Source organism: Pezoporus occidentalis, unplaced genomic scaffold (assembly GCF_034315485.1).
Source record: "Pezoporus occidentalis ecotype Australia unplaced genomic scaffold, CSIRO_AGI_Poc_V1 ctg130, whole genome shotgun sequence".
Taxonomy (NCBI): Eukaryota; Metazoa; Chordata; class Aves; order Psittaciformes; family Psittacidae; genus Pezoporus; species Pezoporus occidentalis.
In genome coordinates, this window is record NW_026913104.1 from 1,721,060 (window position 1) to 1,747,363 (window position 26,304).

At 42.7% G+C, this 26,304-nt stretch overlaps 1 protein-coding gene across 4 annotated transcripts in view; it reads left to right on the top strand.

Annotated features, from left to right (window-relative positions):
* ALG9 (ALG9 alpha-1,2-mannosyltransferase) overlaps positions 1-26,304 on the top strand; it is a 72,795-nt gene that overhangs the window by 3,804 nt on the left and 42,687 nt on the right. For 2 of the 4 annotated variants that reach the window (XR_009962827.1, XR_009962826.1), the window contains exons 6-15: positions 331-466; positions 826-913; positions 1,056-1,161; positions 5,716-5,838; positions 7,709-7,863; positions 10,042-10,171; positions 10,937-11,084; positions 11,407-11,536; positions 15,148-15,278; positions 23,853-24,199. Coding sequence is in view for 2 of the 4 variants with exons in the window: in XM_062608677.1 (XP_062464661.1) it covers positions 331-466; positions 826-913; positions 1,056-1,161; positions 5,716-5,838; positions 7,709-7,863; positions 10,042-10,171; positions 10,937-11,084; positions 11,407-11,536; positions 15,148-15,278; positions 23,853-23,976 (1,271 nt within the window). In the remaining 2 variants the exon portion in view is untranslated. Of the gene's footprint in view, positions 1-330; positions 467-825; positions 914-1,055; positions 1,162-5,715; positions 5,839-7,708; positions 7,864-10,041; positions 10,172-10,936; positions 11,085-11,406; positions 11,537-15,147; positions 15,279-23,852; positions 25,650-26,304 lie in introns of those variants that run through there. The other 2 variants (XM_062608677.1, XM_062608678.1) reach the window with 2 other exon arrangements.

Consider the following 26,304-nt stretch of genomic DNA (forward strand, 5'->3'; position numbering starts at 1 on the left):
ACTTGAGCAGGTTCATTTCATTCTTTTTTTAACCTAGCAGAATATGGAGGATACAGCAAGTGTTACAGGTGGTAACTGTGGATGCTGTTGGTTACCCCTGCTGAGTGCAACCAAGGAGAGAGGCCTTTGTACTTAAAGGAAGTATTTCTTGTCTTGGCAGAACAAGAAAAAGAATTCTCTTTTATTTTTGCATTCACTTAGATGAACATGTCCAGTACAGCATCCCTATTTCAATGGAGTGAATGAGAGATTATTAGGCTTATCTTGGCCTTGTGCAGTTCTCCCACTGCGGGAAAGCTGTGCTAACCCTATTTTTTCCTTGTGTGGCAGCTTTTCTCCCCAGCAGTTTCTGCATGTACACCACGGTGATTGCCATGACTGGCTGGTATATGGACAAGACCTCTGTAGCTGTGCTGGGGGTGGCTGCTGGAGCCCTTCTGGGCTGGCCCTTCAGTGCAGCTCTTGGGTAAGGAGAGGAGGGTTCAGAAGTTTTGTGCTTTCCAAATGTTTCTTGCCTGCTTGGGGAGAAGGCAGGGGCTGGAGGAAAAAACTAGCAGGGACCAAGCTGTCAGCCTAGTCCAGGATCATTGCTACAGGCTTCCATAGCCTGATTTCTTTGATTTTGAAGGACCTAGGTTGGGATGATTTCCTTACCCTAATATACTGAGGGTGAAACCTCAGTTGGATGACTGGAATATGGAGTAGAGGCAGAGACAGTGGAGTTATGGTTATTTTCCAGCTACTGTCCCACTTGCTTTGAAGGGGTAGAAGAACCTGCAGTGAGGGAAGACAATGTCTCCAGTTGATAGCTGGTCTCTCTTTCAGGCTTCCTATTGCCTTTGATTTCTTGATACTGAAACAGAGGTGGAAAAGTTTCCTGGACTGGTGTGTGGTGTCATTGATCCTGTTTTTGGTAAGTGCCTGCAACAATGCAGAGAAGGAGTAGATTTGGCTTGCAATAGAAAGGGTGGGTTCTGTTAAGAAAATCACATGGAGTTTTTGGGCAGTCTGGCCAAAAGCTTTTGGCACTTGAAGTAATAGATGCTTTTTTTCAGGTGCCCTTGGTAGTTGTGGACAGCTATTACTATGGGAAGCTGGTAGTTGCACCTCTCAACATTGTTTTATACAATGTCTTCACCTCTCACGGACCTGATCTCTATGGTGAGTTTAAGACAACAAGACAGAAAGGGAGTCGGCGGTTTTCTTGCTACTGTCTTGCTCCCGTGACCCATCAGGTCTTGATTGCCAATCCTTTTTCTGGTGTACTCTTAAAGCAAAAGCAGCCGCCAAGCTCCAAGGGGATGCAGTTCCAGTTTTTTGCCACAGGATGTCTCTCTCGAGCCGGGAATCGCAGGCCATTGTCGGATTTCTCCACGCTGTAAAGATGCTTTTGTTTGCTTTCAAGTTCTGTTACCCGTCGTGAGATGTCTAAGGGCCACAGCAGAGAACTGTAGTAGCAAACGTGTCTGGATGCTACGCCAGTGCTGTGGGCGGAAGCAATGCGTGTGTGTGTTTGTCAGCTTTGAGTTCTTGTCTGTTTCTCACGGTCATGGTGCAGAACCTTGGGTAAGTGGATAACAGTGCAGAGTCCGTAACTCTTTAGGTGCCAGTATCCTAAATGGCCAGTACCTTCTGAACCTTGATGGCAATGGTGTGTTGTTTGTCTGGGAGCTGCCACTGCACTAAGTTCTTCATATCATCTTATTTCTGGAGCTGAAAAGCAGAAAAGTATTACATTTCTAGCAGGGCTTCAGAGAGGCTGGCAGAGACCTCAAGGAGCTTAGGGTGTAGGGTCCTTGCGTCATCTGTCATCTGTTTCCGCCCTGTTGAGATATTCTAGGAGGGATTCGACAGTGGTAAGCAGCAAGGCTGCAGTGCCCTCCAGGCCATGTTTGCTGGTTCCTTTGTAGGGCTGCTTTGGGTGGTGCTGAGTGGTGATTTGTTACTTGTGCTGTGACACAGCAGGGCAGCAGCTGCTTTGCCATGTTTCTTCATCTCTGCAGGAAGGCTCTGAAGTCAGTTGCTGTGAATTTTCTATAAGTAAACTCCAGGCTTTGTCTCTGATAGGTTTTGGCATGGGCTTCTGCTTGACCTTTTCCACAGTGGTGCGTGAGTTGCTTCCAGAAGCCTCTAGGGACCAATCTATTCTGAAGTGTTTTATTCATAATGACATTCATATAACATCCTCAGGCTAGTAAAAGAGCTTGCTTGAAATTGCTCTTTAATGTAATGCGGCCAGGACAACGCTGTGTGTTTAGAGAGCTTCAAGACACTTGGGAGAAATAACACTACCAGGGGAGATGAGAGTCTGGCCAGTCCGTTTTGGCTCTGGAGCTGGGATTTCCCAACTTTCACATGATGAGAGCAGGAGCTGCTGGAGGTTGTAGAGTCCTCAACCCATATCATGTTCAGTGTAAGCACCACAGTATTTTCCCTTTTGCCTGTGTTCTGGAGTTCTTCAGGCAAGATTTTTTTGTTTGTTTGTTTTTTCTTTAGCAACACATTTCTGGATAAATACAGTCTGTGTAATAAATACTTCCCTGGGGTGATTAGATTTCTCCAGCTAATGGAAAGTAGCTTATAAGCCTATATCCCTAAGCCTGATTCTGAGGCTTTGGGGTGTTTCTGTGTACATTTCTTCTAAGAATGCGTAATTTATGACAAAAGTTTGGTCCCACTTCCTGTAATCAGCCTTGGCTGTGACTTGCAGTGTGATGGAACTTTGGAAAGCTTTGTTCAGCTTGGGTGGGAAGGTGCTGGAGCTTATTTATATGACATCTTGCTCTATTGAGTCCTGGTTCTTAAACAGAGTGAAAATAAGTGAAATGCAGAAAGTAGACTATTTATTATATGTGCACTGAATCAGGCTTGCTTAGAAAGAGGGTTGTTGATCAAATTATTGTGACCTGCTCAGCTCTAGCATGTGGCATACTTGCAAGAAGTTAAATCTGTCATGGTCTGAAGGTGATACTGTGGAAGCATGTTCCCAACAGTACTATGCATGGAGAGTTTCTTAGTGTCCCTCCCTGCTTGAAGGACATTGTTCTGGCCCAGGACTTCTTGCACTGGGGTTGCTCTTTTTTTTTTACATTGCATTCTTTCTCACATCACTCTGGGTCGTTGTGCATAACAAGAATAAAAGCATTTTGCCCTGGGAGGCATTGAGACTGAATGCCTCTGAATGGGTGAGTCATCACAGTGACCAAGCCTACTGCTTTCTGCCTGGTGTCTGTGAATTATTTAATTTGCCTGTGTGCACTGTTCTCTTTGTTTGTTTGTTTTCCTCATCCAGAGAAGAAAATCCCTCATTGGAGAAGGAGGCTCCAGTGCTTCATTCTTAAGGGCAGTTCAGTCTCACTGAAAAAAGAACCCTGAGAAAGCGGGAAAGTAGCCTTTTTGTTAAAGCTGTGCTTCTTCAGAACAGCTGACCTCTTTATTAGCAGAGCCCCTCAGGACACCTCAGGGCCTTTAAGGCTGTATCTGGATTGCGGAGGAAGTGTGTTGCATGAAGTGTCCATAGTTGCTGAGTCCCAGTAAACTAGAGAAAGCCATAGTTCATTTCCTTTACTTGCCATAGCAGCCAGGGCAGGTGGAAAGGTGACAGAATGGTCCTTGATATAATCCTTTACAGATCTGGGACTTGGCTGTGCAGTTTAACTGCAGCCAGAAAACACCAGAGGGTTAACAGTTTGTGTCAGTTTAAGAAGCTTTGTATCTCATTCCGGCATCTTCTATGATAAAGTGGCTGTGGTTCATAGCAGTGGGAGTGGGGAAGCAGGCTACAGAATCCAAATCTAGTCCTTTTTTTTTCCATATAGGGGGTGGCCTTGGCATTCTACTGAAATAGTTACTAGAGTGGCCGAACCATGTTAACCTGCTGTAAATCTTTGAAAACCTGCACTGTTGTCTCAGAAGAGAATCTGTGGAGGCAGCAGGGCTGGGAAGAAAGCAAAGCCTCCTTTGCACACATGTTTTCTAAACGTCCACTGAGAGATTTACAGTGTGATAGCCCACGCTGCCTTGGGTTTTCCCTCACAAACATATCACAGTCAGCAGCCCTCATCCTAGGAAGGGTAGTATGCTTTAGTCCTAAAATGATATGCTTTCTGTATGTGTTCAAGATCTATCACAGTGATTATTTAAATTGCAGTCCTTAAATATGGAGAGTGCCCAACGAAGTCTAGAGAAGGGGAAGGGTTGTTGCTGCTATTAGAATGTTGCCATACAGATAACTGTCATGTCCATCATTTGACATGATCTTTCAATCTACAGTACCCGATATTCAGCCTTTCACAGGCTGAGGATTTTGTTCTTGTAGGACTTGAAAGAATTAAGAGGCAGTTGGAGGGAATACCCCCTAATCCTCAAAATCCAAATCTGTAATTGCTGTTTGCTTTCAGTGCTTATAGTTTAGGTTTCCTAAATGAACCTCTGTTGCTTGGACTTGGCCTTAGTAACTCCAATGACATGTTTCTAACATTACTAGTACAGCTTCTAATCATACTTAGCTGTAGGAGCTGGAGAGGTTTCAGGTTTTCCTTGCTGCTTTTCAGTTGTCTGATTAATTTCAACATGGACCCTATTTAAGTGGCTCTGATTGCAGGAAATTGCTGTGGCATGTGACGCATGTCACAACAGTGCAGTGATTAAAGCCCCCGCGTGTCATTTACTGACTGATTGAGCTAATCACACAGAGAGAGTGGAAAATGTGTGAGAGAAACTGGCATTCCTTATTGTTCAGGATTTTAAGCATCCTGAATTAAGAGTCCAAATAAATGACAGTTGGACTGTGGAATTTCTTTCAATTTATATCATTTGAAGCTTGCAACAAATAGTCAAGTGTGTCGTGTTAGGAGGCACAGTTGGCTTGCTCCTGTTTGAAGCTACACTGTAAGAACTAATTGAAGCAGGGATATTTTAAATAGTGTTGATTCTAAGGAGGCACCAAAACTAGCATCTGAATGAACTTCAGTGGCAGAGTCTTCGCCGGGGTGAAGTATGAATGTGAACTCTTTCTTGTTCCTTTTTAGTACATTTTCTATTCTGCCAGCATGGAGCATACGTCATCACTCCAGCATTATAATGATCCCTTATTAACATTGTGCTTTTTTGTATTATTCCTCTGTTACTTCTCTGCAATTAGAAAGGATTAATTTGGAGCAGAATTTCCTAGTTTTACAGATTTCTGCCTCCAATTTCTTGCTGTGGAGCCTTTCTTAATGTAAGGGTGAGTTCTGTGTCACAGAACTCTGCTGGGCAAGGCTGTTAGAGTGGCCTGTGATTCATGAGCAGCAGGTGTGATAAGGACTGTGACCCAATGAAAAAGGAAGGAAAAGAATGGTAATTTTTGAAAGGGAAGACAATGAATTTTCGTGGGCAGCTATGCTCGTGAGATACTCTGGTGCCTTTGTATGGCTATTGACTAACTCTCATGCCACTGTTATGGTAGTTTTATGGGTGAAGGGCAGAACAATGAGACTGCTTTGAGATGTCTCAGGCTTATTCCATGTGGCTGCATCCTCTGTCCAACTGCAAGATGTTCTGTCCACACCCTTTCTCTTCTTTGGTTCCACTATGCTTGCAATGGGGAGAATTGATTTCTGCTGCTGATTATCTCAGCTTGTGTGAGGCAGAGAAGGAATGAAGGTGTTGTTAAACCTAGATCTCATGCATGCTTGTATCTAGAAACTCTTGTTTCCTTTTGTCATCCTTTAGGAACAGAACCCTGGTCCTTCTATTTCATCAATGGCTTTCTGAATTTCAACGTGGCGTTTATTTTGGCTCTGCTTGTGCTGCCATTGACTTGTCTCATGGAGTGTCTGCTTCAGAAATTTCATGGTGAGTGCAAGACAGCTGTGAGAGCCAAGCACAGACAGCCCAGATCTCAGCCTTGTTGCTAAAGGGAGAGCTTTCCTGCCAAAGAGCAGCTTTGCTTTATTGGAAGTGAAACTAGGTTCACAGAAAGTCTTTGGAGTAATAGGAAAGTTCTAGTGTTCATTATTCAGTCCAATATTGACTCCAGTTGGAGTTGTGCTATAGAAGGAATGCACAGTGAGATGCGTCTACTTATGTGTTGTGTGCAAAAGGACAGAAACATTTCTCTTTTTAAGGATGATTCCTGTGTTCTCTGCTTTCAACTCGGGAGGATCGGCGTGTTATCAAGGCTGAACTATCCATACCCAGAGTAAGCTTAGCAAGTTGTATGGTACATAACCGTCAGCCATACATGCAAGTGCATTAGAAATAACCCCATCAAAAATCTTAAGGGAGAAGGAAACTAAGTACCCATTGTTGTTTCCATCTTATCTGCCACTGAAAATGGTAATCTTTAGAGTTATTTGGAGAACCTTTTACTGCCTCTTCCATTGCTACTTTTTTATACCACTGTCATAATGATTTTTAGCAGCAGTTGTTCTGAGAGAACAGAGTTGTTATTTCCTTTTTGATTGTTGGGGCAGAGCCTACAACAAATGGGCATCCTCTGGTCTCTGCTGCTCCTGCCTATGTTGGGAGCAGCACTCTTCAGCTTGCAGGGCTTAAGCTCTGGCAGGGCAGTCTTGATATCACGTCCTTTGGGAAGCCTTCCCCATAGGTGTGGATATACTGAAGTAGAGAAAAGAGGACCCAGAATATTCCCTACATCAGGTTGAGCTTTCTCTTAAATAAAATGCCATCAGTTTTAAAACATGACATTTGGCAATTGACTCTAGAGAAGAAAAAGGTGTTGAGGAAGTGTGAATTCTTCTTCACTGTTTTCCTAGGGAAGATTTATTAAGTGTCATCAGCAGCCTTCAGATTCATTGGTCCAATTAGTGCTTCATTCTCATTTTTTTTACTGAATATAAGAAACAAAAGCATCATAATCCTTGCTGAAAATGTACGTTAACGGGTTTATTCCTTATATCTGTTCCCTTTATATAAGGGACATACTGTCAGAAACCAGTAAAAGCTCAGTAGGACATCCTGTAAATGCAAGATTTCCTGCTGTTCACTTGGTGCTCTTGTACTTAACAGCAGGAACGATTCTGCCAACTGCTTTGTTCTTATTGTCTGTGAAATGCCATTAGCTTAATTGTTTAACTCTTCTGTTGGGAGCACCAAGGGGGCAGAAAAGGGACTGAAAATTGTCAGGCGCTGTAGAGCCCTCCTCAGTGTGACTAAAATTCAGGGTAATTGTTGTTATTTTTGAATCGGTTATTTCCTCTGTTAAGCAGAAGGTGCCTCTGAGACCTCTCATGCTGTCATTTTTGTAATGAAGCAATGAAGGTAATGGAAATTTCAGTCACTAAACAACCATTTGTAAGTGGAAGGGTAGGTTCAGAGGAGATCCTATCTGATCTTTTCATGTGCAACATAATATACAGCAGGAAATCTGGTATTTCTGGCTGCCTGTTTAGACATGTAAATTCTTGATGGGTTGTGTCTTTTGCTTTAATTCAGTAACACAGTCCCTTATTTTCTGCTTTTGGTCTTCTAAAGTCTGTTGAAATTGTTAGCATTGTATCAATCTACGAAAATCCTTAGATCAAATTCTGTACTGACTCTTTGGACATGTTACCTGGATTTTAGCACACCGCTGCTTGGAACATGGTGTGTTTGGGTCTGAAGGCAATGGTTTGGGTCTGAAAAAAGGGAATTTTGATTGTGAGAATAAGTATAAACCCCTTATTCATACATTACTGCTTTGCTGAGTGTTTGTTTCTTTCAGTTCAGAATCTGGGCCGTCCCTACTGGCTGACACTAGCCCCTATGTACATTTGGATCATGATCTTCTTCAGTCAGCCCCACAAAGAAGAGAGGTTTCTCTTTCCCATCTATCCCCTCATCTGCCTCTGTGGTGCTGTCGCTCTCTCTGCTCTTCAGGTAAGTTTAAGTGGAATATGTTTTTTTTTAATGAGCTCATACCTTTAGGAAGCATAACTGTTAGCTGAGTGCTTTGACATCGCTTCCCAAAGTAAGGGAGCATCTACAGAATATTTGTGTCTGTGACACAGTCTGTAGTGATTACATAGTTCAGGACTGTCCTATGCATAACTTTTGATCATTGTCTTTAGTATGTTAGCTGGTACAGTTTTGTTTTTGAAGCATGTGTTATGGATAGGTCTGAGACTCTGGAAGCAAAAGGCACAGCTGTTCTAACACTGTGTGTGTGTCTTGCTGATTTTACAAGCTGAACCATAATCTTCCTCTGCAGGTTGATTGAGAGTATCTGGAAAACTATTAGCCCTCTTTAAGATGTGATGTAAAAGCAAAAATGTTTGGGATTTCCCTCCCGAGTGTCATACAGAATGAATTCATCTAATAATCTTGGACTTCAGTGCAGACTGCTTAACAGCCCAGCAAAAAAAGATCAGATTTCTTGGCTTTATAAGGTGATCAGAAGTGAAGTCATAAATGGTTGAGAAGATTTCCTTGCTGCTAATTGTTTCATGATGACTTCAAGTTGTTCTCTCATCCCAAGTGGGAATTTCTGGTGAGGAAAAGTTGCAGTGCTGTAGTGTCAACACAAAACAACATCCAAGAGATGTCATAAGGATTAGTAACTTACAGCATTGTGCCTCCTTTGTCTGCTGTTAAGCAAGCTTTAAGGGGTAGGAATGTGTGTATGTAGGAAATGCGTTTTGTTGTGTTCTAGTAAGAATCCTTTGTTAATTTACAAAAAGGAGAAGTGTTTAGGCATCTGGAAAATGCACTGGACATTTGAAAGAGCCAAAAATTGCATGTTTAGTAAATATCACTTGAAACACTTCACAGAGTAAAGCACTGATGTAGATTGATACAGATCTTTCCAAAGCTGAAAATTATTCATCTTTCCTCTGTTAGAGAGGTCCAGGAATGCAGTTACTAGTTTGTTTGAGCTTCTTCCAGCTGTTTGGCCTCATTCTGCTATTACTCCTCTGTCCTGCTGTGCACCACTGATGGCTGTTCTGTGTTGGGCTCCCCATCACCATTTCTTGCATCCCTCAAATCACTCTAACTCTTTCCCTGTTCAGTTGCTATTCTGACATTGATCTTCCATCACTGCTGATGCTTTGCAGAGCTAAGCTGGAGCACTTCAGATGAGTTTCAGTCTTTACATTCGTACAGGGTCAAGCTCTGTAATGTCAGCAGCTTCATGGCTCTGAGAATTGCTATGTGCTGTCAAAACATTCATTGAGGGAGGTGATTTAGGACCTTTGCCAAATATGGCTTTAGGAAAATCTGTGGTATATTTCTGTCCTGCATATTTTGACAGTTTGATAACATGTTGTCCAGTATTTAGTATCCAGCTGAGAGCTTAGAACTGATTGCCCACCAGTACAGGCTTGTCAGAGTCTACTCCTCTAAACCATGTGGATCTGGCTGTTACAAGAAAAACGCAAACAAGACAAGAGGAACAGAAACAAGATTAGGATAGGAAGTGAATAATCACTCTTGCAGAAAGGCAGAGGAGGAGGGGTGGACTATGCCAAGTATGCATGTAGTTCTGGGTATTCCAAGAAAGGCTTTTAAAATAGTAAAACCTAAAGGGCTTTCCTTTAATAATTTCAGTGGCTCATGTTTAAAGGTGGATGCAGAAGGTGCTGTGTATTTTTATCCACTTCAAAGCTGTACTTTGTGCAGACAGGGTAAACAACCATAGGTCACTCAGTGAATCTGGGTCATGGAACTTCTGTTAGAGAGGAAGTCAGTCCAGCATTGAAAAAGACGCCTGTCTATGTAGGGAAGTACTACAGAAGTGTCTGAAAGGGACAGTTGCTGCTGGTTCACCTGGGAACAAGCAGGCTGGAGCCGTGGTAGAGAACAGTTCACAGTTTGAGTAGAGGCTTTCCTAGGGAAAAGAGCTGAGAATGTCTTTAAATACCCTAGATTATCCGTTAAGAAAAATGATTGAGCCATGTGAAGTTCTGTGCTTTTTTTATGTGTCTGAGTGAAAAAAAAAAAAGATCAAAGATCTCGTGGGAGGTGCAGGCACTGCTGAAAGGTCCTATAAAAAACAGAATTTTGCTGAAGATATCACAGTTGAAGTAATTTTGTGCTCTCTGTTTAATCCTTCCTCAGAAATGTTACCACTTCATATTCCAGCGCTACCGCCTGGAACACTACACAGTCTCCTCCAACTGGCTGGCTCTGGGGACTGTCTTTCTCTTTGGCCTTTTGTCCTTGTCACGCTCTGTTGCCTTATTCAGAGGTTGGTATATAAGATTTGTTCTGTGCTTTCTTGGGTATTGGTCTTGGCAAATCTTAAGGCCTGCCAAAGTTGTGTTGCTTTGTAGCAGCACAGTAGAGGTAGGGAACCTTGTAACCTTGGGTGTCATTGAGGGAAAGGTGGGAGTTTTAATGGTCACCATTAATGAATGATTGCATGTGTGTCTTTGTATATGCATATTTGTATGTATATATTTGTAAGTATGTATGAATGTATGTATGTATTATGTGCATATGAATGAATTACTAGAATTTTATTAGTGAAAAATCTGCCGCCTTTCACCTTCAGCAAGTGCAACTATACTGGTATAAAACCTGTATCCAGACTGGTATCAGAGCAGATACTGTCATTTTCAAACACGATCCCACTTGAAAAAGCAGTTTTCCATTTAAAACTTGTGATTAGGTGCATGTGTCCTTAATGTAGATGGATTAGATAGGGTCCTTAAGTACTTTCTTGAATCAAAGCCATGCAGTGAACCTTCTCATCTCAGCAATATTTTTTTGCTTGATGGTAGCTATTCACAGTCAGGACAGGAGAACATGAATAAGGGTGGTAGGGTACAAGCACTGCTAAATTGAGGGGGAGCTTTGGAATTCAGCCACTTTTTAGCATAGAGCAATTAATTTATTCAAGAAATTATCAGTTAAAAGGTTACATGTGAGCAATTTATTGTAGTCTTTCAAAAATAGTAATGTGAATGTCACCTGTTTCTTTACCTTTATTTAAACTTTCTGCCTTCCATAGGCTACCATGGGCCCCTGGATCTCTACCCGGAATTTCACAGGATTGCTTCTGACCCAAGCATTCACACTGTGCCAGAGGGGAGACCAGTTAATGTGTGTGTGGGAAAGGAGTGGCACAGATTTCCAAGCAGCTTTCTCCTGCCAGATAAGTAAGTCATTTAATGTAAAAGGTACAATTTGGTGAGATTCATAAGAAGGGGTGTTTCTCGTAAGAATTATTTATGGGAGTAACCTTCAAGACCTTGTGTATCTGATGACACCAGTCTATCCAAAACAAAGGGTTCTGAAGTTTGTTGTCATCAGACTATGTTGGCCACGAGCTACTGAAAATTTGTAGTGTGACTGCTCCTCTAGCAGGTCTGCCTACCTTCAGGAATGAAATGTCCTTCGTTATGCTTTTGGTTTTCTCAATACAAAATGTTACTAGCTCCTGCATTTTCCTGCTGGGCTTTCTGACACTGTTCTCTGCAGTTGGCAGCTCCAGTTTATCCTCTCAGAATTCAGAGGCCAGTTACCAAAACCATTTGCCAAGGGACCAATGGCCACACGGATCATTCCCACTGATATGAATGACCAAAACAAGGAAGAGCCATCTCGATATGTAAGGATTATATTCCTGTTTTCTTTACCTTACTGTATAATTTGTATTAATATAATGCATATGATTGGGTCTCCCCATTTTATTTCTGTGGGACTGTACAAGTTACAGAAAAAGATGGGCTCTTTGCAGCACTTGGAAATTTCCCCATTTATGAGTGGTTTCTGTTTGCATTTTATCTGCTTATTTTTCATTTAAAGACAATAAAAAAGGAGAAGTGGAAGTAATAATTCTTACTTACTGCAATTTTGGGTTTAGTATAATGTGTTACTGTGATCACAGCAAAGTGAACTGAATGAGTAATTTGAAATCCCTCAAAGTGTTTGTCACTAAGCAGGGATTTAATTTTTCCTTTGTATTTTCCTTTATTTTTAAATATAAATGTTTACACCATAATTGCAACTGAGAAGGAGGACTTAATTTGGAACTTTACTGAAACAATTCCATCAGTGATTTCAGTGGGAATCTGTAAATATACACTGGTGCTATGAATTTGTTACTTTGCTAGCTTGTATTGTGTAACCTAAAACCAGTGCACACATACGAATGTTAAAGTTATTGTCAGCTGTCTTCTTTAAAATTATTGAGCAGGTTAAATCTTAGCAGTGCACTAAATATTCTTTTCAGTGCAGTAAGTATTTAGTCATCCTTTCTTTTTTTGCCTAGAGGGTTGAATGAGAGGAACTGCCAAGAAATGCATCATATTTTCTTCATTCTCTCTTAGCACCTTGGAGGGTACCTTTGATATGTCTGTCAGTATATAGGAAGCACCCACATGTAATGGACCAGGTCTCTGGTTTACATGAATGATCTGGCTGAAGGTGATAAACATATACTTCATTATGTGGCTCCTGTCTTTGGTCTGTTAAGACATTGTACGAGCACTTTGCGATCTGCTCATAAAAGTGGATACTATACTGTCACACAGGAGCAAATCTTGTGGGTAAAAGCAGGGATCAGTCTTCTGGGTTAAAACACTCTTATTTTGAGCCTCATTATGTAGTTACTGGAAATGGGAAGGAGGCGTGTTCCCACCTGAGAGCAGCTGTCTGCTGCAGTGTATTTAATTTACCAAATCTTTAACTGTGGCATATTTTTAGCACAGACAGCTGGCTGGTGCACAGCCTGTGACTAATGGAGCAAAACACACTTTTGTTTCATGGTTGTGTCTTAATGTCACCCTACAATTTTATTATTTCTTATGCAAGCAAAAGGGCCTAGGACATTAGAAGTTAGCTACCAAATGTGAATTTTAAATTGACTCCTAAAACTCTTTCTTCTGGCCTGCTAATGACACCAAGAGGACAAGATCTTTTTTTCAAGCTTAGAGAGCTTATAAGTGCAAACACACCCAGATTGCTTTAAAAAATAAAAAGTTACCAAGCACTGGAAAGGACCATCATAGCAAATAAATCTAAACAGCATGAGTCTATTGGTCATTTAAAGGGGAGAAAACAAATCATTTAAAAGGATTATTTGAGCCACAGAGCTTAAAACCAATTAATGGCTACAGAAACAGGACTGATCTCTCAGTTTCAGGTGTAAGTCTTTATTACCGCTCTGCTTGAAAATTGAAGAGTAAATCTTGGTGTTTCTGTTGCCATGAGACACTGGGGAAAAGAGTGATTTGATCTTCTTGTTTTGCAATTCTTCCTTCTTTAATCATGTTGAACAGCACTTTACTTGTACTTCTCCTATTTTGGAGATGCATTTGTCTCTGAAACTGCTAAGAAAGAGGTAAGGAGTATTGTTTCTTACAAGGATGTATCCAAGCAGAAATAGTACGTAAGGCCTAAAAGCTGAAACTGTTAAAAACTCCTCCCTTCAGAGTTGTTGTTTGTTGAGCCACTATTTTCACTTCTTTTCCAATTGCCTTTAGCACTGTTTTGAATGGTAGAAACCACCTGAAGCTTGGTCCTATTTTTTGAAATATGTGTTTGATCAGTAAAAAGTCTCCGGTTTTGCTCAAAACAGTTGAACTTTAGCTGTGGTAAACCAGACAAGCTCCAGCTGTACTCAGACTGGCCAGGGTAGCATCCATCCAGACACCGAGACACATTTGGCTACAGCAGTACAGCAGCAGGCTGTGCCCTTAGCTTCATCTCTGTGCTATACTGTGCCCACTCCTGTTATTCAGGATGTGATCAAATTCAGTTCTCCACCACTTAGCCTAGCAGTTACATTGAATAAAGGAAGAATGAGAGGAGGAAAAGGAAAGGAGAACAGAAGAGGACAGGATGTAATTCCTTACAGTTCTGCTCACTAAAGCTGACTTGTTTCTACAAAGAAACATTTCAAGGTCTGTACGCCACTAAAGTCTTGTGTAAATCCCCAAATAAATACATACGTGCTCTGTTTGCTCTCTGGCTAGGATGAATATTATCCTTAGCTTCAGCGTAACTTGAAAGAATGCACTGCTCTACTGGCAGTGGTAGAAGGGAAATCTTTCTTTCACCTGGCGGAAAATCCCTATGCATTGGAAGTACCATCCCTTTAGGGAGCATTTAGCGACAGGAGAGAGATCAGCCTTAGAGCTTGAGGCATTAACTTGTCTTTCCCTGAATGATTCTACATCACTTAGAGGAAAACTTCATTAATGGTTTGGGAGTCTTTTTGCTAATGAGCCAGAACCTCTCTCAGAGCCTGGAATGTTCTCTCATACAGTGCAAGTGGATTCAACATTCTCCTCAGCTGAGTTTCCCATGGTGTGATCTCATTTGCCACTCAGTTTTGATGCCACAGAGCCATCTGGTATCCACCTGATAGAACTTGCTTTGCTCCAGTGGCTGAATATCATTATGCCAGCAAAAGCTCAGCCTTGCTGCTGTCTGCTGCATTGTAATAATATAGCTACCTTGGTGCGCTTTAAACATGTATTAGGCTTGGGATTAGTTCACTTCTGAAAATGTGACATAGATCACTTAAAGACAACTAGATCTTCAACAGGAGGACTTCAGCCGTTATTTGCAACTTATTCTCTCCTCTAGATGTCTTGCACTCAGTGCAGAGGTTTCTACACAATGTAGCCTCTTGCTGGACTACCTTGTATGAAACTTACCTCTAATGGATATTAATAAAATTTGTCCTGGTAGGAGCTCAAGTTGTCTTTGCAGCTGGAAGTTTGTATTGTCTTGGCAGTTATTCCTCAGCAACTATGGGGTACCTGTGAGGAGGGGGCTGTTAGCCAGAAAGGATACAGGGTATTTGTATAAATGAATAGTACCTCCTGTTCGTATCCAAGAGCACTCTCCCCAGCAGGAAAGAGAAGGTTGCATAATGTGAATCTTCTGAGGACATTGCCCACAGCTCATTTAGCTGGGCAGTCACATGCATAATTCATTTGTGTGACGCTGCTTCCTTGAAGTGGTACTTCCTCAGCGAGGGACCCTAGAACTCTCCTCCTGTAACCACACCAGTAGTGGTAGTCTGTGTTCCCTCAGAAAGGTTTTACTTGAAAATGTTCAGAATATTTTACCATGTGTCCTGCATGAAGCATTTCACCCGTTGTTAGAAATTTAACCCCTTCTCATTGATAAGTAACAGCCTGTATGAATGAGCATATACAACCAGAAGCCTACAGGGAATAAAACACACAAATGTCTGTCTTTCTGCAGATTGACATTTCCAAATGCCACTATCTCGTGGACTTGGATACAGCAGCTGAAACCCCAAGGGAGCCAAGGTACTCTGCCAACAAAGAAGACTGGGTAACCATTGCCTACAAGCCATTCCTAGATGCTTCCAGGTATGCTTTACATATTTGAGAGGGAGGGAGAAAGACTGGAAAGTCTCTGAACTAATTCTGTTTAGTTATCCACTTGCAAAAGTAGTTGTGTATAGGAGGGAAAGATATATTGGCAAATGCTAGCTTGTAATCTAGTTTCCAGTAAAGGCAGCTTGCTGGCTACAGTGGAACCTTTGTCAAACTTCTGCTTGCAAAATTGATGACTTAGGTTGCTTTGAAGGGTGAAGCAAGCTGGGAAGGGTGTTGAGAAGGATTAGTTTTGAAAAGAACCCTCCATGTGCAATTCTTGCTGAAGTAATGTTTTTAGTTTTGCTTTCTGAGGAGATGAGGTGTAGTTTCCTCCAACAGACTTTTGAATCTGCTGACTTGTTCCAGCTAAATTCAAGGCAGGTGTAAGTCAGTCTCAAAGAGCATGAGATCTTAAAGCTTTATGAAAGGTGGCAGGCAGAGAGAGGAGGCAGTCTCGTCAAGTCAGCAGGATCACACCTTTATTAGGCTTCAGAGAATCCATGGGAGAGACCTGTGTTAGAATATGTTTTTTATTAGTTCTGCTGCTCACTGAACAACTTGCTTGTGTGTTTGAACAGGAACTTCTGTGAGAAGCAGAGATTGCAATTGCTCTTTTTCAGGCTAATAAGGGGTGGAATCAGGGTTGTCAGAGTGGTAATGCTGTTAATACATTCCTGCGAATACAGAAACTCTCAGCTGTAAGGAGATGGTTATTTCATATAAAGTCATTTCAAGCTCTGGTCATGTGTCTGTCACAACAGGACAGTTCTGTAAAAAAAAAAAATCTCTGTAAAAAAAAAAACTAACGGAGAGTTCAGTGCCCTCCTATTTTCTATGTGAGACCTTATTACTTCCTAGTAATAGGACCCTCCAGAGAGGGTGGCTGGTAAAAGCAGTTGAACAGTGAGAAAGAGTGATAAGGTTAGAGCAGCTCCCAGGAGTGCTCTTATGTTCCCAGCTTGCTGACACAAACAAGTTTTTTTGGCAAGGTCTTTTATGAACTATGTTTTCCAAGAGACCTGCTGTTACATTTGGGCAGGACTTTAGGGAAGGAAAATGAGATGGCCAATGAGTCTTGTTAATGAGGCAAAAGAAGCATCTGCGTTAAGAGTTTTGCAAAGGACTGTTTGTGCAAAGCATGTACTCCTGCATGTGCCTTTCTGCTTTTAAGACACATTCATGTGTTTTTAAAGCTGGTTTATCCTCTGCTAAACAGCCAAGCTTTGATTGTTTGGACCGCATCTGAAGTCCTTTGAAGTCAATCAGAGGTACTGAGTCATGTCCAAGTGACACTTTAAGCTACCTTGGCTTAACCATGGGGCTGTAATGTTGGCTGGAATCAGTGCAAGGAGTTAAGCTGGAGTTAAACACACAGCTCAGTGAGGAGCTGAGTCTTTGTCACTCTCTTCACTGCTTTAATGCTGTTTCTGCAAGTCACTCATGACATTTTTCTTTCTTCTTTTCCCCTTCTTATTGGGAAATTGATAGCCCTAAGGAATTTCCCTACTTACAGCTAAACCCCTGCATCCTGCCATGCATCTGTCTTGCTGCTTATGAATTTAGCTGAATACATAGGTAGATGTGGTGGTGCAGCTCTGTACTTCTAGGGGAAATGCTGTCAAAGTACTTCCTGCTAGACTGAGGCTGGTAACTTAAATTCCTAAGCTTGGCACTGCAAACCTGTGCAATCATTTTGATTTGATATATGATACTGTGTGTTGCATTTAGATCTCAACTCCAGCTAGATTCCTAAGCTGTGTGCTTCTTGTTGGCTAACTGTCTCTGCAAGCCCACAGCTAAAATCTGCTAACCCACTCAGTACAGGGATGTTGATTTCTGTGTGTGGTCCTTCATGTCTGGCTTGTGAAGGGAGAGTGCATGTGACTGTTACCACTGGAACTAATAGCTTGGCTTGTTATAAAGGTAGCATCTCACTATGGAGCAGCAGGGAGCTGCAGGGAGATCCTGAAACTTCAGAGCATTCTGACCCTGTAATGATGAGATGTAAAGGGAGAATACTGACGGTGGGGAAAGCAGAACATACTTACTGGCTATGCAATTGGCAAGACCTTAGAAAAGATCATCTAAAGGTGATGGGGAGGAAAGAGGATCTTTCTAGCTGCTGTGTCCTCCTTAACAAAAGATGCTGTTGCACTAGTGGGAGACTGGAATAAAAGAGGGTTTGCAGAACGTGTCCCAGGAGGAGATCAGGCAGTAAGACCCTTAGCCCTGCTGGTGTCGCCTGTCAGCCTCCTCTGCTCCTGTTCTTGTTCTGCATGGAAATTCTACATGCTGTTCCTTACCAACGGCTCACAGCTGGAGGAGAGGGGAGGTGTGGTGCCTTCACCAGTGGAGGAGGCCAGGTTGCCATAGCAGCAGCTCTGATTTCCATTCCTGCTGTTAGTACCTTCAGAGCTCCTGCAATTTGGAGCGCTGGGCTCTGTCCCTTCAGCAGTCGGCAGGTGGGGCAGCTTGAGGGCACAGTGCTAGTGAAAGACTAGAAGGTCATGTGCATACCTGGGGCGGGTACCACTGGTGCTGAGAGAACCAGCAGTGTCTCCTCATCTTGTCACCCTGCTTGTCTGACAGATTCTCTTTCCCCTGAAGAAGAACAGTAAGCCAGAAACCATGGCCTGTCTGACTTGGTCATGTATTTTATATTTCTTTCTGTAGTTTGGCCTTTGGAGAAGAGGTAGGGTGGATGAGTGATACAGGTGTTCAGCTGAAACTTGGTGCTCCCTCGTGTCTGTCCAGGTCTCTTAAACCTTCCCTATGTTGGAGTTTCCCACTTGAACTAAAAGTTTATTAGGTTCCCACTAATCTCCAGGAGTTTGTTGGCAATGAATGCAAGAGTGAGGAGCTTCAACTCTGTAACAGTGGTGGCAGGTAAATACCTATCCGTTGTTTTGCATCTGAATATTGGCATTTTGCTGCAACATCTATACAGAGGGTTTGCATTTCTGAGCATGTACCACCCCTCTCCCCAGCTCAGCAGAATGACACATCTCAAATCTGGCACCTGCTTCCACACAATTGTGAAATGTCCCCTGCTATTTATGAAATGAAGTACAAAACACTATGAAAATGCAGTCTTTTTAACAAAAGGCAAGGTGGAACACAAGTGTCACTTCAGAACCTTGCTGTGAGGGGAGCTGCCAGTGTAGTTTTCAGGTCTGTAGCTCAGTGGCTGCAGAGAAAGGAGCATTAGGGGGGAAAATTCCCATCACACACCTCCCCCCCCCCAACCCTGAACTCCAGCTCTTGTTCTTTGAAAATAAATGACCCCAGCAGTTCAATTCACTCCTGCTGAACTGGAGGCTTCTGGGACTCACTGCTAGTCTCACATTGACGTCAGCAAGTGCAAATGTAAATCTCAGCTGGCTCTGATAAATGGTGCTGCTAATTGAATTAGGGAGCACTCCAAGCCACCAGCTAATTATGCTCCTCAGGAAGCTGCTTTGCCAAGGTCCATTTAATTCTATATTGGCTGAGCACTCCGAATCTGGCACAGAAAAGGGGAAATATATTACAGCTCCCCACCGAGGGCCACATATTTTCCATCTCTTTAGGCTGAGTCGTCTGCTTACTCCAAACGCTTGGGTTTTCTATAGAAAAAAAATATTCTTAGTGCAAAATTAATGATTCGGTCACGTTGTTCTAACATATCATTACCCTTGTTTGATAAAAGGCTTTGTTTCATTCCCTTTAATGGTGCTTTATTCCATGTTACGTGACATGTTTTCCCTACTTTTGTTTTATGAGTGGCTAAATTACTTCTTAGGTATATTGTTGGTACAAAATTTAACGCATAGAGGAAATACAGACATTAATGAGGTTTCAGAGAGCTTTGAGCATGAGTTTCCTGTGTATGCCTATAGTTAAAGGTACTAGGTCCTGCCCATGTGTCAGACGTTCAGCATCCTCCTGCCTCTTCTTTTTACCATTCCATTCTATTTGTTCTTCTCATGCTTCTTTCTGATTTCTGTTGTTTCTGGGGTAAGAAGTTCAGGCTACAAGATGCAGTTTGGAAAAATCTCCCACCACTGTATTTATCTAACTAACTGCTTCCATTCCATGTCAGTGTGACATACTCACTTAGCAGTCCTTGCTTCCATTCCAGAAGAGCCTACACTGACATTAGTAGAACAGGACTTTGAGTTGCTTTCTCCTGAAGTCCGATAGGTAACTGACAGAAATACCCTCAGTACTAAATGGCACTGTGGTTCTAGCTCTTCTCAGCCTACTGGTGAATGAGCATCTCTATCCTAACTGGGAGCTTCTCTGGGTGCTGCAGCAGTCACTCCCCTAGAAACAAAAAAGCTGGGAAAGAATTCAGACCTCCCCTGGAATGTGGGATACCTTCCGTGTCTGGAGCACAGCAAGAGCTGGGCAGAGTTCGCCTGTTGATTAGCTCCAGCCTAACACCCACCGCTGAAGGAGCCTTGCTGCATCTCTGTTCCAGTAGCGTGGCACGATGCTCTTGGCTACCCAGCTTGGAGTGATTGTGGCCTTGATCTTGGTACCACCATGCTGCTTTGGAGCTCTATGCTGATTAAGGCTACGCACACTCACAGTCTCTGGGGGACAAATTTAGAATCAAATGCAAATAGAACATTATATATATTCACTGTCATCCGCCATCCCAACCCCTTCCATGTGCCATCTGTTGTTTGAGGTTGCTGAGCCTGACAAAGCAAGGTGACAGGAGGTTAAGGTTCCGTGCCTGAATATAAAGCTCAATCATGACTTTGTGAGCTGTAGGTGCATCAGCAGCTATGGTTCTGATATGGCTGCTGCTGAAAGGAGGCATCCAGGGCTTTGCTACTCTATAGTTACCAGCAGCAGGGAGAGCAGCCTTGTGCTTGTGTCCAGTCTGAATCTCTTTTCAGTGATAAAGTTGCTGGTGAACAAATGCAAAGGCTGACCTTAGAGCTCTGGAGCAGATGTTGGTGCTACCTGTTTACCATGCCGTATTCAGGGTTTCATATTTTTTTTCTGAGATGTGATTCTCTGAGCACATGAATATTATTATTTTTCAGATGCTTCTTTTTTATGTTGCCTCTTTTCATCTTGTATCCTTAGTCTGGGTAATTGGAACCAATGTAAACTGTTCTCTTTTCACTTTTGTAAGTCTCGTTAGTGAAGAGTCATTTTTCTATGGCACCAGCAGCCTGACTAACACCTGGTGGAAACCAAGAACTCCTTCACAGTTTGACTAATACATCATTTCACTTTTGGGGTCTCTTCTGGCTAAATGAATTTTACAGCTCTTTGTTCCAGGAGCACGTACTTGTTTTGGGGGAGGAGTACAGGATTGTAGATCAGGTGTGGCCTTTATATACTAATTCACTGGATTGTTATTTGTCATGAGTACCTTGGCATTATGTATGACATCCAGTGGTGGGAAGAGCACCTATCTTTCTGTTCTATGTTTTTCATCATTTTCCACCCTCAGTATTTTTTCCCATCAGTCATTCCTGCCTCTCCTTTTTACAAACAGTGTTCTCCCATTTTACTGCTGATGTAAACTGTGAAGCAGTGAACACTGACATTTAAACTGCTGCTAGTAAGGGCTGAGTTACCAGCAAAGTTAAGAGCATGTAGAGAGCTTTTGTTGCTCAGAGCTGTTGTTTCAGGCTGTCTGCAACCTCGGGGTAGTTACACTGAGCTGGCTTATATGGGAGGATAGTTTTGCTACTATCAGCTCCTGGAATATCCTTTTGTTCTAAAAAGCAAAAGCTGAATCCTGCACATTCTCAACATATGCCATAAAGATCACAGGAGCACAACCATGTGAGCTGTATTGGGCCTGTATTTCAGAATGCTAAAGAAGTAAACGGTATAAGGAGTGCTTCTCACAAAAAGTGTAAAGAAGAGGAACTTCAGACAGGATAGTGGTGTTTCTGCAGAACTGTGAGGGGTACCAGCACTGAGGTTAAATACAGGTGCTTAGTTTCATTTCATCCAGCAATTAGACCCACCATTACTGGGTGCCCAGTGCGCTGTACAGCGCTGGTCTGGGCAAGCAGCCAGTATGTAGATGCATCCAGGTCAAGGGGAGGATGTGAAGTGGGTGCTGTTGTCTGAGGCTGTCAGCTCTGTGTCTTCACTGAGCAACTGAAAGTATTTTCAGTGCTATGGACTGTATACTTGGGACCTCAGCCATGAGCTGAAGGTGCTGCCTTTGTCTCTGTCCCTGAGCTGAACCACACACGATTATTTCAACAGATTACTTCATTTTAACCCAAACACACATCCTGAGCTCTGGGGATTTTGGCTAGTTTCTGTACCTTTCTTAGGATGTAGCAGCAAGCTGGTACTCTACCTTGTTTTTCATTTTCCTTCTTGTAAACAGCATCCCAAGCAGCTTGAACACAATTGCTTTTTCTTGTTTTTCTTTTCTTCTGCTTTGCTAAAGGGAATTGAAGTGAAACCACACCAGTCACAGATAACAGCCATGGTAGCAATGGTGGGTTGTCAGCCTCAGAGGAGGAGATGCCAGAATAAGTTCAGTAGTGACATGATGTTCATTAGCCACAAGAGATGGAGGAGGCAAATCAAGCATTTGTTTTCAAAGGGATGCCTTTGCTTCTAGTGACTGGCAGGAGGGCTGACCTCCAATTTCCAGGCACAAGGAAATGACAGCTGCAAAAACTGTTCCTTGTTCAGAATACACCAAAATTACCATCTTCTGCATAGTTATTTGCTACTAAGAGATTCTGCTTTGAACACGTTCTGATTCCAGCACCTCAGGAATTCACAAAGAGCAGCCATTTCCAGTGATTCTTTTATTTAGAAACTTTGCTGGGTGCTTTACAATTTGTAAAGAGCCTAAGTATTATCACTGAGCTTTTTGTTCTTGCAAGTGAAGCAATCAGCATTTTCATATCCTAAAGCACAAGCCCAGTGTTTGGCAAAAAGCAGGCTTACAAGATGCTGGATCTTGAAAGGAGGCAATCTCACAGTTAGGAGGACTTGTAAATTTTAGGAATTCAGACTTGTTCAGCTCTCTGAGGGTAGATAATACTTTCTGCCTCAGTTTCTCCTCGCCAGTGTGGGAAGAATACTGTTTAGCCTGTCACTTTGTTTAAAGAGGGAAGATTTCATTTGACAAAAATGCCTTGCTTTGTGCTTGTATGGCATCTTATGTAACAGGACCCTGCTGCGGAGTGGTGCTATGCCGATGCAAGTAGGTATCACCAGTCTTTTCCTGGGCTGTCTTTTACTCCAAGTTGCAGGAGATTAATTACAGTAAGGCTGTCTAAGAGCCCTAGAAGCCTCCAGGGAGATGCAGTTCACAGTGGCAGTTCCTGCCATTGTTTTTTTAGGCTGCATTTTTGAAAGATATCCAGTGCTGTCCTATAATAAGCAAACAAAACACATTTCAGCTTTCTTCTGAAAAAGTGACTTGAATTGGGTGTCCAGAACGTTGGCTGTGTTACCAGCAAAGCCATGTGAATTGCAGTGAGCAAGTATGTGCTCACCGTACCATCCCTGACCAGTTAGCATGCTGCAAATGAAATTTGAGTGCTGCTGCTGCTTTTCCAAGCTTTATGTGGATGGAGTTAGAGTTATGTCTGTGAAGGGTGGATAGTTTACCAACAAGTTGATTTTGAAGAGAGAAACTTCAATGCAGAGTAAGCAAGACTCTGCTCCAGCCCTGTTTTCAATAAATTGCTCAATTTTTGAAGCCTCTAGCAAGGTTCAGTGTTGATGCTGAAGGACATTTTGTCTGCTTCACATTTAAACCTGGATTGTACTATTAGTTTGCTCAGTAGAGAATACATGCATTTAAAATGTACTCAGCTAGCACAGCTCCAGCAATTAGCAGCCGAACAAAAAGTACTAATTTGATGAAGCCATTAAACCCTCCATGCTTGAGTACTCCAGTGGTTCAGTTGTTGCAAAGTGCTGTGAAATGCCAGCTCCCAGCACCAGCAGGGCATGGAGTGAATGCTGGCAGCCTGCGGCAAACTCCCTTGTAGGCTTTAGAGCAGTCCATCCCTCTTTAATTCAATACCTTCAACACAAGAGCAAAACTTCAAAATGCCAGTGCCCATCAAAGCTTCTGTCTGCCCTCCAGACGTGTGGAGGAATAGGCAGCCAGAAAGATTGGCTAGAAAAGAGGAGATGCCAGGAGCTAAATGCAGCCTTGCTATTTTCACCTTCATAGTGTGCCCTGAGGAACGGGAGGCCTGTCTCTGTGTGATACCAAAGGGCTATATTGCCTGCTTTTTGGATGGTGATATCTGGGATCTAAGTTTATTTCAGTAATTACACCACCTTCCTGCTCTCTCTCCCTGATGACCCTACTGGAATGGACAGTCGGCATGCTGAAAAACTGGGCAGGCTGCTGCTCTTAAACTGGTGGTGCTGGAACTAACCAGCTTCGGTCCCATTGACAAGGAGAAAATGGAACTGGGCTTTGTATGCCTGAACCATTAGCATTCCTCATGTCACTGACTCACCAGCCCAAATCTTTTGCAAAGCCTCATTTGTACCATTTTGACCATACAAGCAAATGAGCACTCTAAGGATGATTTGTTTTTTCCTCTCTGGTTTCAGGTCCTCAAAGCTGCTGCGTGCATTCTACGTCCCTCTCCTCTCAGAACAGTACACATGGTATGCAAACTATACTATCCTGAAAGCCCGGAGGTTGAAGCAAACCAGGAAAAAAATGGGAGGCTAGCAACACACCTGGGCATCAAAATCAAGGGCATCTGCTGACACTCTTGGACAACTGCCTAAGCCATCTTCAGTCCCCTTTTTGAAAGACTGTGCTTATAAGATTCATGAACAAAGATTTCCCATGAAGTGATTTCACTCTGCAAGCTTCCAGCTGTAAAAAGGGTGCATCATCTGCTTTCAGTTCTCGGTGTCAGGTCTCAGCTCTGCCTACACGGAACATATTGGTAAGAAACCATTTGAAAATCCAGCAGCCACCTACGAACGTATTATCCCTGCTGCTCCCTGTGTTATTATATATTACACCAGAGAAGAGAAAGATGGAAAAGAAAAAGGAATGACAGTGTGAGGTTCTACTCTAGGTTGCAATTGGGCACTGGGAAAATCCAGCTCAGCCTCTCTCTCCCACTGCCCCACATCCACCGTCCTCATCTGCTTAAGTAGCGGTCACCTTCTCCTGTGGAATTATTTTCAGGTAACAACATTTAGGATTTTTTTTCTTAAAAAAACAAAAGCAAGGGGAAGAGGAAAACACCCGAAAGACAATTAACTGCCATGCACTGAACCTCAAGGAATGAAGTAGCACACACCACAGAAAGAGCCTGAAGTTGCTCTGTCCAGGAGACACTTTCAAGGATGTGCTTTTGGGAGAAAACCCCTCAAACTTAGGAGTTGAATCAGTTACCTGCTTTAATGGAATCCAGGGTGAGGGTTTTATGTGTGAAAGCAAGGGTTTGTTTGCTGTTTGTAATAATTTTGTAACAATACCTGTAATATCCTCTGAATTCTAGACTACAGCATCTTAAAATTTCTGGAAACATCCAGAGAGGAGAGGAAGGATTAAACCTTTTCTTTGCAGTTCTGTTTCCCAGAATAGACAGTGTGTGTTAAATTAGTACAATATGCTTCAGAGCAATGCTGTATTTATTATATCTCCATTTTTAAAACATGCAGTATCAGAAGCTAGATGGAGTTGTTTTCACTCACATCCTTGGATTTCTGTGGGGAAGAGATGGCATGAGATGGAGCAGAGAGGAAGTTCCTTTTCCCAAAATGCTGCACAACTTCAGTGCTCCACTGTGATTAGATTGGTGTGTGTGTGCAGTGACAGAGCAGGTGGATCAAGAAGCAGATCTGTATGTTTGGAAGCTGTTAGGATACAAACAGTAGAGCATGTGCCTCTGAAGATACATGTGTTGGTCCAGGTGCAGAATGCAGTGCTAGGGAGGTTTCTTGTGTTGTCTGCAGGTTAACAGCTGAGCAGGATGTGAAGGACAGGCTCTACTGATGAGGCAGTGATCTAACAGGCTACTACTGGGACAAAGCAGGAGGAACTGGATGAGGAGCAAGGCATGGGTTGAATATATCAAATGAAACAAAATATCACCCTTCATAAGAGTCAAAGGTGGAGCTTCAAGGTTTTCATCCAAGAAACTGGTGTGTTGGCTGAGTTGGTCTGGAAGCTCAGAGTCACATTGCAGATCAGTGGTGCAGTGTCTGTCTTCATACTATTCCCCCACATACCTCCAGCTGGCTCTACCCCTCATAAAAGTTTACATATGTGGAACAGGGCTTTATGGTGCCTGTAAATCAAAACCAAAACTCTTGCCCTGCTTGTTGCCTCTCCCTTTGCTAATCCTGACCTTAAATCAAATAAAGAAACAAATGCACCTCTCACTGGTGCTGTTTGTGTGACTGTTCCATGTTGTCATAGCCCGTAACCTCATGTTTAATGTGAAAAGACAGTGCAGTAAACAACCATTTCAAATTACTCTGGCAGCTCCACCTTCCTCTCCAGGTTGGGGTGGTGGTGGTGGGAGACTGATAACTTGACAATAATTAGGAGTTATCAGTGTTTTCCAGAGGAGTGCAGCTAATGGTAGTAAACATAGGCGCAGCTCCAGGTAGTGGACAGCTGGAGAGCTTTGCATTCCAGACTTTCAAATCAAGCCAGGGACTCTGTTTTGCTGCTTACCATGCAGACAGGTGGAGTCAGTCCTGGAGAATCTGCAAGCTAAAGAGATGAGGCAGAGAAAGAGAAGGTTGTTGCTGTTGTTTGATGACAGGAGTAGGTCATGTTTTAATGCTGATTTCATGGGGAAGTCTCAGTTCTGCAAAGAACTTGACCCAGCAACTCATTTAAGGTCACACGTGAAGTCTGCCTGCGAGTTCTTTCTCATCTAGTGAGTCTTTGGCACAGAACCAGCTTTCCTGGCAGCAGGTGAAAGAGCCAGGGCCTCTCTTCCTTTAGTCCCTGCTAAAGCATAATTGTCAGGGGTAGTGCTACCAGGCAGCCAGGATGTAGCATATAGGTAATCTATCAATCCCATCT